This window comes from Talpa europaea, assembly GCF_964194135.1.
Source record: "Talpa europaea genome assembly, chromosome: 6".
Taxonomy (NCBI): domain Eukaryota; kingdom Metazoa; phylum Chordata; class Mammalia; order Eulipotyphla; family Talpidae; genus Talpa; species Talpa europaea.
Window position 1 is genome coordinate 98,548,428 of NC_140072.1, and position 15,500 is coordinate 98,563,927.

Genomic DNA, 15,500 nt, shown 5'->3' on the forward strand with positions numbered 1-15,500 from the left:
ATAAGAAGCCTTTATCACACTTTCCTAGAATCAGTTTATGGTGAAAAAATTGTCTAGGAGAGTTGTTAGAATTTTAATGACTCAAAGATTTCTCCAGACCAACCAGGCTGTTCCCCATCTCCTCCTCCCAAATTAGATTCTCTTGCAGCTGTCAAACTTAGGAACAGAATAGAAACACAAATAAATTCTTCCGAACTAGTCAATACCACATGCCCTTGCTAGTTTCAGCAGGCTGTGAAACATGGTTCAAATAGACCAAGAATGGTGGGTGGTGTTTTTTTTTCCCCTTCTTTTTTTTTTTTCTATAGAAAAGGACAACCATGGGCTTGAATACACTGTAAATCCATGTTGTTGGAGAAAAAAGCTCATGATAGCATCTTGGGGCACCACCATGAGAATCTTAATGTGGTCTTCTTAACACCTTGTTACCGACTTTGTTCATTTGCGTTTGATTATTTTTAGTGTTGTCAATTATTTAGCTAACAGGCAGAAAACTAGGCTTTTATTGACATCTAAAGGGACTCTCCTGAGTGTAATAATGAAGGCAGTTTATCGAATGCCTGTGAGGTTGCTTTCTAATTGTACGCATTAATCTGCCCATGCAAGCTGGCTGAAAATCCACAAGCAGATTGCACGTGCAGATGGAGCACACAGGATGGTTTTTATGAAAAGACCTCTGGAATGTACTTCTGCAGTACTGTCTTTTCCCTAGAAATTGAATGACTGTGACTATTTCAATTGGTGGCTGGGAGCAAACCAGATTAATGGTGCATCAAGTCTGCTACTCTGACTGGGGACGTACCCAAATTTCACAATTTAGAGTTATTTCTATTATTCTTGAGCATGAACATAAAGGGTCAAAATGGGCATCTAAGGTAGGTGTAGCTTCTATTTTTACTCTCTAGTTATTTACCACTTACAAAATGTCAAATGTAATACTTTTCAGGAAGAGCCAGTATATCCACCAATATTGCTGGTAGATTTGGTGATTTGCAGTAAGTTAGTAAAACTGCTTTTGTTTTTATAGCAAAGAGAGGCTGTTGGTCTACGTTATTTAAAACACTGAGTAAAATAATTCACAGCATTAAAAATGTTAAATAAGAATTTATTTTGAAGTTACCGTCACCTTTCTAATAGTTTTTTGGATGGAAGTAGAAACAGGTAGAAAATTTTCTGTAGAAAATTCAAACAGAATTTTGAGCTTGTTTAACCAGGGGTGAGGGCTAAGGTAAGATGTGTGGAGACATTTGAGTGTATTTTGTGTGTACTAGGAAAAACAATGTTCTCTTAAGGATTTGCTGGTGAGATAAGAATTGGGTATCTTTTAAACACTTAAAACATTTAAAATGTTAATACCTAATAACCATTTCATGCAATATGTATATTTTTATAGATATTAATGTGTGTAGTTTTTAAAAATACAAATCGCTTGGCTCTTTTAAATAAGCAAAGTAATAATAAGCTGCCGCATCATTGAGACCTGTGGGGGTGTCAGGAGTATTAGGCACATTATGTACCTTTTTGCAATTAGTACATCATCCTCATTTTACAGATGGAAGGTTTGAGTAATTTAAATTGTGCAAAGTCACAGAGCCAATAAATGATGCAGTCAAATCTTGGTCTTGAGATACAGGGATTGGGGGGAATAGGGAAAATAGGCAATTCAGAGGCATGGTAAACTTTGAAGATCAGGAATGTCTGGCTAGGATGGGGATGATGAGTGCTGTATGACAGGTGATACTATGGAGAAGACTGGAGAGTAGGTTAGGTCGATTCAGAAAGAATGACTTGGCCAAGTTGATTTCCATCTTCCTACCAAGACCTATATTTTACCTAAAGGAGAACAAAAGAAAAACTGAGGAAGTAGGTATCTGCTTTCTCTGGTTTTCACCATATGTGAATGACATCATCTTAAGGTTCAACACTGGGCTAGTACCATAATTAAACTTACTGTAGAGTAGATGGACTTTTGTGGCCTCTCCTGGCTATACTCTACTCCTGTGTAGTTTCTAAAATCTCTAGGGGAGAAAGGCTCAGCTTATAAAGCCCCAGTTGGGAAAGCTCTTAGAACCAAGCTCATTTCAAGACTGGACATTTTCTTAAATTTCTCCAAAGAGAAAATGCAAATGGCCAACAGGCATATGAAAAAATGTTCAATATCACTTGTATTCAGGGAAATGCAAATCAAAACTACCATGAGATACCATCTTACACCAGTGAGAATGGCACATATTAAAAAAACTAGCAACAACAAATGTTGACAAGGATGTGGAGAAAAAGGAACTCTCCTGCACTGTTGGTGGGAGTGCAAACTGGTCCAACCACTATGGAGAGGTGTGTGGAGATTTCTTGATCCACTAAACATAGAGCTTCCATATGATCCAGCAATTCCACTCCTAGGTATTTACCCAAAGGACACAGAAACATCAATTCCAAAGGGCACCTGCACCCCTATGTTTATAGCAGCACTGTTTAAAATCGCTAAGCTTTGGAAACAATCCAAATGACCAAAAATAGATGACTGGATCAAGAAGATGTGGTACATATACACCATGAAATATTACTCAGCATTCAAAAAAGATAAACTCATGCAACTTGCAGCAACATGGATGGCGCTGGAAGGGATCATGCTCAGCGAAATAAGCCAGAAAGAAAAAGAAAAATAGAGGATGGTCTCACTCATAGCAGGAATCCAGAAAACCTAAGTAAGGGACCAGGAAAAAGACTAATTATAATAAAGTAAAAATAAAAATCAACAGCCAACAATAAACCAGGGACACACTACGGGGATGGGTGGGGGAAGAGGGAGTAGAATCAAAACCAGGGGGGTGGTAAGTGTATGGGAATTATAGTCAAGATGAAGATGTATACATTGTGCAAAAAATGAAAAATGATGTAAAAATATATAAAATAAAATTTAAAAAATTTTAAAAAAAGACTGAACCTTTTTATCCCTCAACTTCTAAGCCTCCATTGAGGCCAGCCTACCTACTGAAATGTTGAGTTTTCATTTCTGCCATTGGAGCATGTCTCCCTTTTATTTCTAAGTGAATAATAGTGTGATTAGTTCCTATGAGGCACATCTTCATCTATTTTAGCTTCCTAGGGCTGAGGATCCAGGCAGGTCTGCTGAATGTGCACACTTAGTCCCCAAGTTAGCTTTCTAATATGCTCACAAAACTTCTAATGCCCTTCCTGGGAGCTTCCAAGAGACACTTAAGAGCTAAATTGATCCCTTATCCATATGGTAGACTTAAATCCAACCTCACATTTTATAATCCTACTAAGGTGAATCGAAAGTCATCCAATTCATAACTTTTCATCTTATGCTAATGGAGTTGAATTTATACATACAAAAATCCCCTCTTTTGTTCAGAATAAGAGTGAAAAATTTGTAGCTATCTGAAAGAATATCTACCTACTGAATGTGAAATCATTGTGATGGTTAATACCCTATTAAAATTTCCACCCACTATCAATTCTTCCTGCAGATGTCCTAGTGTACATTAACTCGTTTTTGTAACTGAGGCTTTTAGAGGGGGGGAGTGAGATGACCAAAGCTGCGCTTTAGAAAATTAAAGCTGACCAAAGAACTCTTACAAACTAATAGGAAAAAGACAACTCTAGAAACTTTGGCCAAAGACTTGAAACAACAATTGAAAGAGAGAAAGTATAAATCAAAAATATTCAACCTCAGTGGAACACAAATAAAAAATTAACTTATGACAGTGGTAAAAAAAATAAATGTATTGATAATATCTACCATTTACTATCCTTTATAAATTCAACAATGAGCACCTAGTTTAGTGCCTAATACTGGTATGTGTCAGGTGTATACTGTGATAGGGGGTATATGGAACCTTGACCCAATGTGGAGATTCAGGTAATGACAAGCTGATAAAAAATATGTGGGGGCCTCCCCTGGTGGTGCAGTGGTTGAGCACTGGGCTGTGAAGATGCCTGCAGCTTCTGCAGTGCCAGTTCGATCCCTGGCCACTGGACGAGGGTCTCACATGGTGCGACAGACCTCTCCTGCCGCCCACTGCTCCCCTCAGCAGTGTATTTCATCAGTCTGCCTGTTCTGTTCCCCACTCTGTCTCTGGTGAATCCTCTCACCCTCCCACACATCTGGCCTGCACCCCAGTTCTTGTATAAATAAATAAATCTTAAAAATAAAATATGTGGGATAACAGACTATATAATTCCTGTGAGGGAATAAAGTGGTAGAGATTGGTTCTGGTAGAGATTGGATCTAGACAAAGGCACTGGGATGGAAGAATCTCCTTAGCATAAGTCTCTAAGAAAATGGCACTTGAACTGAAGGCAGAAATACAAGAAGGGAGAGCCATGCCGAGACCCAGGGAGAGAGCGCTGGGTTGGAGGAACAGCATGCAATTTGTTTGATAACTTGAAAGAAAGTGGGTGTATTTGACTTGAAGTGAATAGAAGAGGAGAGAGCTGGAAGTTGGTAACATAGACAGGAGCCAGACAAATCATAGGTTTTGGCACAGGATCTGGATTTTATTCAAATCACAGGGGAGAACCTTCTCTTTCTTAAGAAATGATCACTTGTTTACTGTGTGGAGAATGGATTTGAGGAAGCAAAAATGGAAATGTGGAAGCTAGTACAAACATGCAGTAGTCCAGGTGGGAAGTGGGGGTGGACCCATAGTGGCACCAGAGGCTGGAGGAGCTGTTAGGAGAGGACGTGGTTTGGGAAGAAAAAAAAATCAAAAGTTGAGCAAACAATGTGAGGGCTGGTAGAGGAGGCAGCATTGTGGGAGTAGATTGGCATCACATGAAATTAATCAACTCCGGCTTCTGATACCAGTATTTAAGACACAGGGAAAGGCTGGCCTTAAATGGATAAAGATGGATGGCATATATCGATGTTGTGAGCACTACAAGAAGAGATCTTTTTTGCAAGTCAAGTGGGGCAGGAGATAGTCTGGAAGCAGCTTGAGAACAAGGAGGCTTCTGCTCCACGCAGGCATCCTGGAGTCATGTGAGAAATAAAGTAGCTTCCTTTAGGGAACTTGGGGAAGTACTGTCCTCAAGAAATAGTCTTGCTTTTCAGTGATAGTGAAGGCAAAGATAAACAGCTGGGACTACATCAAATTAAAGAGCTTCTGCACAGCAAAAGAGACAATAACAAAAACAAAGAGAAACCCCACCAACTGGGAGAACATTTTTGCACACAACACTAATGATAAAGGACTGATCACAAAGATCTACAAAGACCTAATGAGACTCCACAAAAATAAAGCAAATAATCCAGTCAAAAAATGGGCAGAAGAGCTAAAAAGAAACTTCTCTAAAGAGGAAATGCAAATGGCCAACAGGCATATAAAAAAATGTTCAACATCACTTGTCATCAGGGAAATGCAAATCAAAACTACCATGAGATACCATCGTACTAATTGTAATAAAGTAAAAATCAAAATCAACAGGCAACTATAAACCAGAGACTCACTATGGGGGGGGGATTATGGTCAAAATAAGGGGGGAGGAATTATATGGGGATTATAACCAAGATGAAAATGCAGACATTGTGCAAAAATGAAAAATGATGTAAAAATATAAAAAATAAAATTAGAACAAACAGCTGGCAGTCTCCACATTCCTTTCCCCCTTTCATTCTCCCTACCTCCCTTTTCTCTCCTTCCTGCTCATTCTCTTCCTCTGTCTTCTTTTCCTCTCTCTGGGATCTTACAAATGGTGCTGAATTTGATGTCCCTGTTCAGGTTTCTTAAGACACCCTAGCCCCTCCCTGACATATGACAAGGTTACCATACTTAATTTTATTTTTTTGATGGTTTGATAGGTGTGAAATGGTATCTTGTTTTAATCAGAATATACCAAATGACCATTTTTTCACATGGATATTGGTCTTGAGAAACAGTCGAGTGACTAAATGCATGTTCCCTGGAGCCGGTGGGCAGAATCTCATCCTGGTTTGGGCATTTACTAGCTGTGTAATATTGGGCAAGTCACTTTTATAAATTGGAGATTATAATCCCTCACAGCTTTGTCATGAAGCTGATTTATGTAATATGAGTGCAGCAGTGTTTCACACATGAATAAGCACTCTGAGTGCTAAGCTCATTGTTGTTCTTGTGTTATTGTTGCTAGCTGGATTTCCTTGTGTGTCAAGTACCTGTTCCTGCTTTTGGCCCATTTTTCTTTTTTTTTTCCCCTAAAAGATTTATTAAAATTCTTTCTATTTTTTCACACTAAATCTTTTATAATTTTTCTCTTTGGTTATCAATTTTTTCTGTGGGTTGTCTTCATTTTTTAATAGTCTCACTATTGCTTTTTTATTAACACATATATACTTATAAACTATAAGAGAAATAGTACACTTTAGTGTTTGGCATCATTATGGAATATGGCATATCTTCTCTTTCATACTGTTAGCTGATGTTCAAAGATCAGTATAGCAGCTGTTTCTGAATTCCCTGTTCAATACTAGAATTCAACCTGATTTTTCTTCTTCTTTTTTTTATGAATGCAAAGGCTATATAATTAAGAAGTACACAGCTACCTGGTTATAATCAGGTGCCCTTTGGGGCTACATTTACCTGCAAAGGTTTTTTTTGTTTTGTTTTGTTTTTTGATTTATTTGGTGATTTGTTTTTTGACCAGTTCAGTGCTGGCCCACAGTGGTCAAAATTTTCTGCATCCATTGCCAAGTTGTTTCACATCAAAAATGTGCAGCATTTTGGTTGTGCTACAGAAACTAGGCCATCTGGCCTGTGTCCCCACGGAGCAGTGATGGCCTGGAGCTGAGCAGCAGTCGATCCCTTTATGTGGATCACTCTCTAGTGTGTCGAAATCCTCCCCTCTCTCTCTCTGGGCTCTTCAGTTGAAGTGGCAGTTGTCATTTGTCACTGGGTGTGAGTTCCTCTGGCCCTCACTCTGGGCTCACATCTCTCATTTATATGACCTGTAGGGACCCCACAGCCCTTATTTTAGCTCACAGTTGGTGCGAGAAGGTAAAGCTACCCCACTCCCAGCAAGGCAAAAAGTATTGGGCAGTGGTTTGTAACTGGTATTTTTTCTGGGGAGGGTGCCTTCTTAATTATGACAGTTGAACTTTAAAATCAGTACTGTAAACATCCTCATTAGAATTTTCTTTTGTGTCCTGTCCTGGTTTTGCATTGGCAGACATGGGCCACCAGGTAGACAGGTGTTTTCAGAACCTTGTAGCCGTGGGGTGTGATGAGTGGCAGGTGTTGGCTCAGAAACTCCTACAGGCCTAAGTGCACTTTCTTGAGTGCTAAAGCCCTAGTCTTCATTTCTAACATTAAAAAATACACCTTATAGTAATTGTTGCAATGTGGGCTATTCAAATGAGCTAACAGATACCATTTCATTCTCTTGTGGCCTTTCTTATAAATTATGTGTTTTTAAAAATGTCAGTTTTGTCTTTTTTTTTTATTTTTAAATTTTTTAAGACATATTTATTTTTGCATACAAGAGCTGGGGTACAGGCCAAAGGTGTGGGAGGTGAGGAGATTTCACCAGAGACAGAGCGGGGAACAGAACAGGCAGATTGAATGAAATGTGCTGCTGAGGGGAGCAGTGGGCATGTCAGGAGAGGTCTGCTGCGCCATGTGGGTTGCTCCCTGGCTGGCCAGGGATCAAACTCGTTCTGGACAGCTTCATAGATTGCGTCTTAACCCCTTGCGCCACCAGGGAGGCCCAGTTTTGTCTTTTTATTGATCAAATTCCATTAAGAGATTTTGAATATTCCATTATATTACAATATAGTTAACCCACATCCCATTCCATTTTCACAACACAGTTTTTCCTTCTAAACCCCTACCTGTCCTCAAACTAGATAAGATCTTAGTGATATTGGGATAAATGACTACTTTTTTTTTTTTTAAAGAGCTTCTTTTTTTTTTTTAAGATTTATTTATTTATTTATACAAGCAGTGAGTACAGTCAGAGGCGCGGGAGGGTGAGAGAATTCACCAGAGCCAGAGCGGGGAGCAGAGCAGGCAGAAGGACCGAAGTCCACTGCTGAGGGGAGCAGCGGGCGGCAGGAGAGGTCTGCGCGCCATGTGGGACCCTCCTCTGGGGCCGGGGAGCAGCCGGGGATCGAACTGGTGCCGCAGAGGCCACGGGGAGCTTCGCAACCCAGCGCTCAACCGCTGCGCCACCGGGGATGCCCAATGACTACTTGTTTTTGTAACAAGCGTTTAGTAGCTCTTAGATCCAACAAGAAGACAGTGTAAGGATGAATAGGCTCTTCCCCTTTCCCACCTTCTGCTCCCCCCACAAAGCTGAGCTTGGCACTGGCAGGTTAGAAGCACCTGGAAGAGCACAATGCAGGGCTGCCAGTGATCTTCCTCTAAAGTTCCCTCCTCACTTATCATGGTCTGTCTCATTCCTTCCTCCTAAGGTCTGCGCTCAGTCTAGGAAATTCAGAAATATCCCCCAAACTCTGGCAATTCTCTTTGTTTTATACTTTTGACTGATGACTTCATAAAGCCACAGACAGTGGGGCAGCTTCCAGACTCTGTGACTTCATTAGTCTCCTGTCTATGCTGGGGGAGATAAGCCATCCCAGACAAATGGACGTTGCTGGTGTCGGCTGCTGAGGCCTCTGTTTCTCAGGGTTATGTTCATCTCTTAACTTTTACCTCTTTCTTTCGTGGCTCGAGCCTCTGACCTTGTTCAAATGCCATGTTCTACCTGAGCAGTGTTTTGAAGTGATGTCAGCATCTCGGTTTAATTTCTGCTTCGTTTAGATTCTCCCTGCACCCCTTCCCCCCACTGAATGCCATTTGTTTACACCAGACCATTTGTGTTTCCCTTGACCCCCACATCTTAAGTGCTTGATGAATTGGATTTTAGTGTTAGGCCTAAAGTATTAGGCGGAGGAAAAGAAAGGGGTGGTGGGGGGGAGCAGGCTGCAAACATCTGGTGTGACATAAATCAGGCTGCAATGAGGTATTTGGTTTTGAGTGTGGAACAAAAAAAAAAATTCCCTTAATTGGGAAAAGGACAAAGTATTAGAAATGAATTACTAGTAGACAGCATGGGCAGTCTTTGAAGTATGGAATCAAACAATTTCAAAGGTGAGAAAAGAAACTGGGGTGAAGGTTTGGATTTGTGAAGGAAAAGAAACTTCGTATTAAAATTGAGGACTTTTCTAGGTCAAGCTTTCATAATCTTTCAGAGATAGAAAGATGTCAGAAATGCAAACGAGAGCTACCAGCACTTCTTACCTTCCATGGAAGGCATGAATCAAATGCAAAGGTGTGTGTGTGTGTGTGTGTGTGTGTGTGTGTGTGTGTGTGTGTCTGGAGAGAGAGTCAATCAGTTTCAACATCCCAAAGGGGCACATGGTATGTAAGTGGTTAATAGTCACTGGATTACAGAGCCTGTGTCTCCTCAGAGCAGGGAAAGCCATGAAGAAAATGAGAGGACTAGGAGAAAGTTGAGGAGAAGCTGAGAGAAGGGGTTGATTGTAAAACTAGTGTGGAATGAGATGTGGAATGTCCCACACTTGTGTAGCGAAATCTGGGTGCTAAGTTTTAGATGTTCAGGTAGGAAATTAGGGCCCCAATGTGTACAAACTGAGCACATATTATCTCTAGTCAAAGTACATGAAGTAGAAGAAAATGAAATCCTAAATTTCATGACTTAAACATTTCATATTTTTCAGACTAATGTTCTTCAAGAATGTGTTCTTCCTTAACATTTTATTTTGATTTTTTTTGCTATGCCTTGTTCTAAACTAGCCTTTTTGTTCTATCTAGGACAATTTTAGTCAACACCCAATATATGTCTAGGCTAGTTTTCTAAGGCATAATAAATAATGTTTGTATTTTCATGAAGGCATTAACACCTGTTTGTGTTCCTGCTAGCAAAAATGCTGAGTTCTTGAGCACAGTGGACTCTGGGTTAACAAACAGGAATACCTGTCAAATTGCTGTTCCTGACTGGCAGCCTTCTCCTTGGGTAAGTGGAATCCTATACAGCACTCCGTCTGGCACTTTTAAAAGAATGAAGATTAGGGCATACTGTGACCTAACATTATAGAATATTGCAGCTAAAGGCAAATGACCTAACATGAAATTTTGACCTCATTCATTGCCTCATCTTATACTTGTTGCCTGGATTATGTGTATCTGGACTCAACACCAGCTTCTGAAAAGTCCTTGAGTTCACCCGGTCATCCATTTACCCACCCCTCCCTTAAATTATGATGTCTACCTTAGGTCTACTGCCTGCATACAATTTCTGCCCAGAAGGACCTCAGCCGAGGGTAGGAGAAAACCATAGTTGTGAAGCAACCAATTAATATAGAGAAAAAGCATTTAAAATGCTGAAACTGAAAAGATGACTCAGTAAAATTATTTCAGCTATTAGAAATTAATCAACACAGAGAAAGTAAGCATTTAAGCAATATGGAAAGAAAAAAAGGATGTGTTAGGAAAGAAGTGCTTTGTGTAGCTGCTGGGTTAGAATGAACCAGAAGGCTGCAGAAGTAGGAGGAACCAGGAGGAGGGGTTGTTGGTAATGGCAATTTGAGAGGGAGAGTTCGGTGCAGGCACTGTCATGGGTGCTGCGAGAGCTTCAGCTTTCCTGACCTCTGGGAGGGAGATGTCAACACTATCGCCCAGACATTGGCATATCCGGAAATGCTGCCACCCCTCCCGCCCCCAGGAATCTGGTGGTGCTCCTGGTGGACACCATGGCATTTGTACTTCACCGAGGAGAACTTGGGTTTTCTTCTGCGAGTATTAGGCACTGAAAACATTTAAATAGGGAAGGTTCAAGGTCAGATATGTTTTTTTAGCGGGATCATGTGGGTAACCATGTGAAGGATGGATCTATATAAAATAATAAGAGAGGCAGAATCCAGGCCTCTCAATGGTTTCTGCATTCATCTAGTTGAGGAATGACCCATGGTAGGGGAGAAGGTGGAGAGAGAGGAGTGCAGGTGAGCAGGCTGCTGGGAAGGTGAGATAACAGGACTTGGTTATTGACTGGCTAATTGGGGACAAGAAAGTAAGTGTACTTAAGCATGACTCCCTCCAGGAGAGGGTTTTAGTCTTAGTTCTTCTAGGGGTTGAGCAGGTAAATGAAAAGTGACTAGGAATGATATTCATCCCCTTTCCCACCCTTTCTCATAGTGTCCATGTTTTTAAATGTCAGGAAGACATTATAATATTCCTTGGGAGTAGGTTATTATACTTTGCCGACAAACTCTTAAGTGTTCCTTATTTTTTTCCAGTTTCTAAGGTGGTGTTCCACAGCCTAAATTTACCAGTGTGAGCTCCACAAGTCATAGCAAAGATGTAATTTCTGTCCTTTCATTGCAGAGCTCTGGAGGAAAGAGTTGAGAAGCTATAGGTAGTAGAGTTGAATCATGTAGATGACAATGCTTGTCACATGTCCAGGTACCCTGTGATTGTGGGCTGGGCATGGGGAGATCAGGAGTTGGATAACTTTACCAACTGGGCGTTCCAGTGCCCCACTTAGCACCTAAATCAGAGCCTGTGTCACCCACTGCCCATGGGTGATTCGTATGCACAGTAATGTTTGAGGAGCTTTACTCTGTAACTCATGCCTTTCTGGCCATACATATCCTCTCGTTTCCACTACTAAGAACACTAGTAGAGTTTATTTTAATTTTTATCCATGTGTCACATGTTCATTAGAAGTCAACACTTTAAGGCACATGTGCCTTGCCCCTCTTCAAACCCATTTCCATGCCAATACTTTAAACTTCTTATATTAATTTCCCGTTGTTGCTGTAATAAATCACTGCAAATTCAGGTCCTTAATACAACACAAAACTATTCCCCTGCAGTTCTTATAGGTCAGAACTCATAGAAATGAGTTTGATGGGGCTAAAATCAGGGTGTCAACCAGGTTGGTTCCTTCTGGAGGTTCTACCAGAGAATCTGTTCTATGTTTAATCCAGAATCTCTTGGCTGTGGCATTCTTTGTCTCCCTCGTACTTGACTGCATCCCCATTCTCTGCTTTCACCTTTTTCCTCTTCCTTGATCTTGTTTCTTTCCTCTTAAAGGATAGGTCCACCTGGTTCATCCAGGATTATTCCAACTCAAGACCCTTAATTGCTGCAAGGTCCCTCTTACCATGTAAGGTGACATTCACAGCTTCCAGAGATTAGGATTCCAAGGATACTTTTGGGGGGCTAGTCATCCTACTATACTCCCCCCTCACTATTTCTTTTGCTATTTGGCTCTGCATATCTGTTAACTTGTATGTTACTATCTCTGGATTAATCAATTTAAGATCTCATTAATTTTTTTGCCCCACTCTCATAATTTCTTCTCCCCAATTTCCAAACTTTCCCTCTATGGCTACATAAATAGTTTTCTCAGTGGTGAGCCAGCTAGTATGCTACACATTTTCTTTTTCTTCCAACTTTTAAAAACTTTCATGTTATTTTTGCATTTTCTTGGTTTCCTTTGAACATTCGGCCTCTGTGTCTGCTGTACAAAGTGCCCCTGAATGCAAATTTCCGTGGAATTTTCCACTTTGTGCCTGATGGATAACTTGTCAGCTCTGAGTTTCTTTCTGTCCTGGAGCTGTCCCTCCTGTGTGTCCCTCTGACCTCTTGATAACCTGGGCTGCTTGTTCTCTCAGCCTCCTACATTGCTGTTGTTCTCTGACTTCCCTTTCACAGAATGTTTCTTAACCTCCTATGCACCTTAGAATTACTTGGGGGGCTTTAAAATTCACCAATGTCTGGGTTGCACCCCCCAGAGATCCTGCTATACTGTGGCCTGAGCCTCGGGGCCGTCCGAGCTCCTCAGGTGAGGTTCAGCCAAGCATGAGAATCCTGCTTTAAAGTCGTCTGGGGAACTGCTTTGATTACTTCCCCATGTTGAGTCCCCTTATTTCTGGGTTTCATATCTTCTGTTTTTGTGCTGATTTCTTTGTTTTGATGAAGTGTATTATTTAGTTGCTTCCCTAGAGAAAATGCATGTTTGAACCCTTATGTGTCTAAAACTATCTTTATTCAGCCCACATATTTTGCTTGCCATTTTCTGTTAAGTATTCCAAATTGGAAGTAATTTCCATTCAGGATTTTGTTGGTTCCTGAGAAATCTAAGATTGTTCAATTTTCAGTCCTTTTCCTTGCTGCCCCTGGAAATATTTTAACATCTTCTCTTTATTTTTTTTTTCTGGCTCTATAACTTCATAATGATGTACTTTAGTTTGAGGATCATTTTAATTCATTTCAATCTGGAATCTCTTTTTAGATAATAAAAATAGATTCAGCTATTTTTTAGATAACAGGTGAATTTTTAGATAATTTTCTTGTGTTATTTCTTTTTTAAAAAAAAAACTTATTTTATTTATACAAGGGCTCAGGCACAGGCCAGATGCATGGGTGAGAGGATTCACCAGAGATAGATTGGGGAGCAGAACAGGAAGACTGATGAAACACACTGCTGAGGGGAGCAGTGGGCGATACAGGAGAGGTCTGCTGCACCATGTGGGTATCTCCGCAGTTGGCTGGCTGGAACCCATGCTGCAGAGGCTGCGAACAGCTTCACAGTGCAGCGCTCAACCAGGGAGGTCCTTTCTGGTGTTATTTCTTTGATTTATTTCTCTTCATTCTTTCTTAATGGAATTCTATTTTTTAAATACAGTCCTCCTGGATTTATCTTCTAACTTTCTTGTAAAAAATACTCCTCTAATTTATCTTGGTATTGTTTTCTTCTACTTTCTGAAATACTGAGTTAGAAAATCTCTGGTCTTTACTGTCCTGAGTGTCTCTTTGACTCACACAGCAACCACTCTCAGTAATTCTGGCGCCAGGGTTTGATCCCATATCATGCAGTTCTGTGACACCAGATGGGTAGCCCATCTTTTAAATCAATTCTGACACTATCTACCTAGATAGTTATGTGTGATAAGATGTGGTTAAGGACTCAGTCCCAGAAGACTGCCCCCATATCCCTCACTTCAGATGGCAATCGAAATAAATAGATTGCCAGGTTACCTACAGCTTTAGTCTGACTTAGATACAAATTGGAGGTTCCCATGATTCTCTCCTTGAGTTAATGATTAATTTGCAAACGTGACTATAGAACTTAGGGAAATACATACATATATGTATACCAGTTTATTAAAGGATATGATGAAGGATTCAAATGAACAGCCAGATGAAGATAAATGGGGAGAATGCTGGAAAGATCCTCAGCATAGGAGCTTCTGACCCCACTGGGTTGGGGTGACTCACCTGCCTGGTATATGGGTGTGTTCTCCAACCTGGAAGCTCCCTGAGGCACATACTGCTGGGATTTTAGGAGAGGCTTCCTCACATAGGCTTGATCAATGATTAACTCTCTTTCTAGCTTCTTCCCTTCTCACACGATAAGTGTGGTTTTGAAATTTCCAATTTCCTATTCACGACTCACTTTTTCTGGAGGCCAGTCCCCATCCAGGAGCCCACCCAGAATCACCTTAATAAAACAAAAGATGCTCTTAGTGTTTGAATCTCTCAGGAATTTACAAGGGTTTTAGGAGCTCTGTGTTGGGGGCTCAGAGACAATATATTTGGACAAGAGCTGCTGCTTTTGCTCCTATCACTTAGGAAATGACAAGGGCTTTAGGAACTCTGTGCCAGGAACCTAGATGGCAGAGACTAGCATACATGTTTTGCAATTATCTGACACATCTCGTCACATATGACTTTATCTTCTAAATTATTTGCTGGTTTGTCTTTTGGGGGGAGGGAGGAAAGAAGATATTTTTATTTTCCGAGAGTTCTTCTTTTCTCTGTTCTTCAAAAAAGAGCAATCTATTTTTGTTTCATAGATAAAATATCAGCTTCTACCTCTCAGAGGAAACCGTGCAGGGAGCAGAAGAAAAAAACATCAAAGTCTCACTTCTCGGTGTGCAGGATTTTATACAAGTCTTTCAGTCTCTCTCTGGGATTTGACCCCTGCTGCCTTCTGTGCGAGGTGTGCCTGGTTAGCTTACCCAGAGACTAGCTTTTGATTTCCTGTCAGGGTTGTGAGAATTAGCACTTGAATTTTCAAGTGGGAACAGTATAGATACCTCCCTACCATCCCTCGTCTCCCCGATAGCTGAGGCCTCCATTTCTCGGGCGTCATGCTGCTTTGTGGAAAACATTGGTTTCTTGTGGATGTTCTCTATCCCCTGAAAGCAAGTGTTTTAGTATTTCTTCATCTACATTGTTTTTATAGATTCCATCTGGGAATATAGATTTCTTTGGATTTTTGAAGATAGACTGTGTGTTTGTTTCATATTCTCCTCTGTTTAGGACAACTTATGAGAGAAGAATGGAACCAAACATTTTTACTCCACCATCTTGATAATGGTGATAATGCTTATCATAGTTGAAGTGCCTCCTAGCCCCTATTCATATGCAAGGCTCTAACTTCTTTTCTCTCAGAATATAGTCCTATTTGGGGATTGGGTCTTTATAGAGGTAATTAAAAGAGATTATTAGAGTAAATTCTAATCCAATATA

At 40.6% G+C, this 15,500-nt stretch overlaps 1 protein-coding gene across 1 annotated transcript in view; it reads left to right on the forward strand.

Annotated features, from left to right (window-relative positions):
• The window catches only part of EPSTI1 (epithelial stromal interaction 1), a gene marked incomplete at both ends in the record, with an annotated part of 86,845 nt that overhangs the window by 40,442 nt on the left and 30,903 nt on the right, over positions 1-15,500 (forward strand). Inside the window, 2 exon segments of the mRNA XM_084234892.1 lie at positions 9,882-9,975; positions 12,054-12,131. Of these exon segments, the coding sequence (XP_084091018.1) occupies positions 9,882-9,975; positions 12,054-12,131 (172 nt within the window).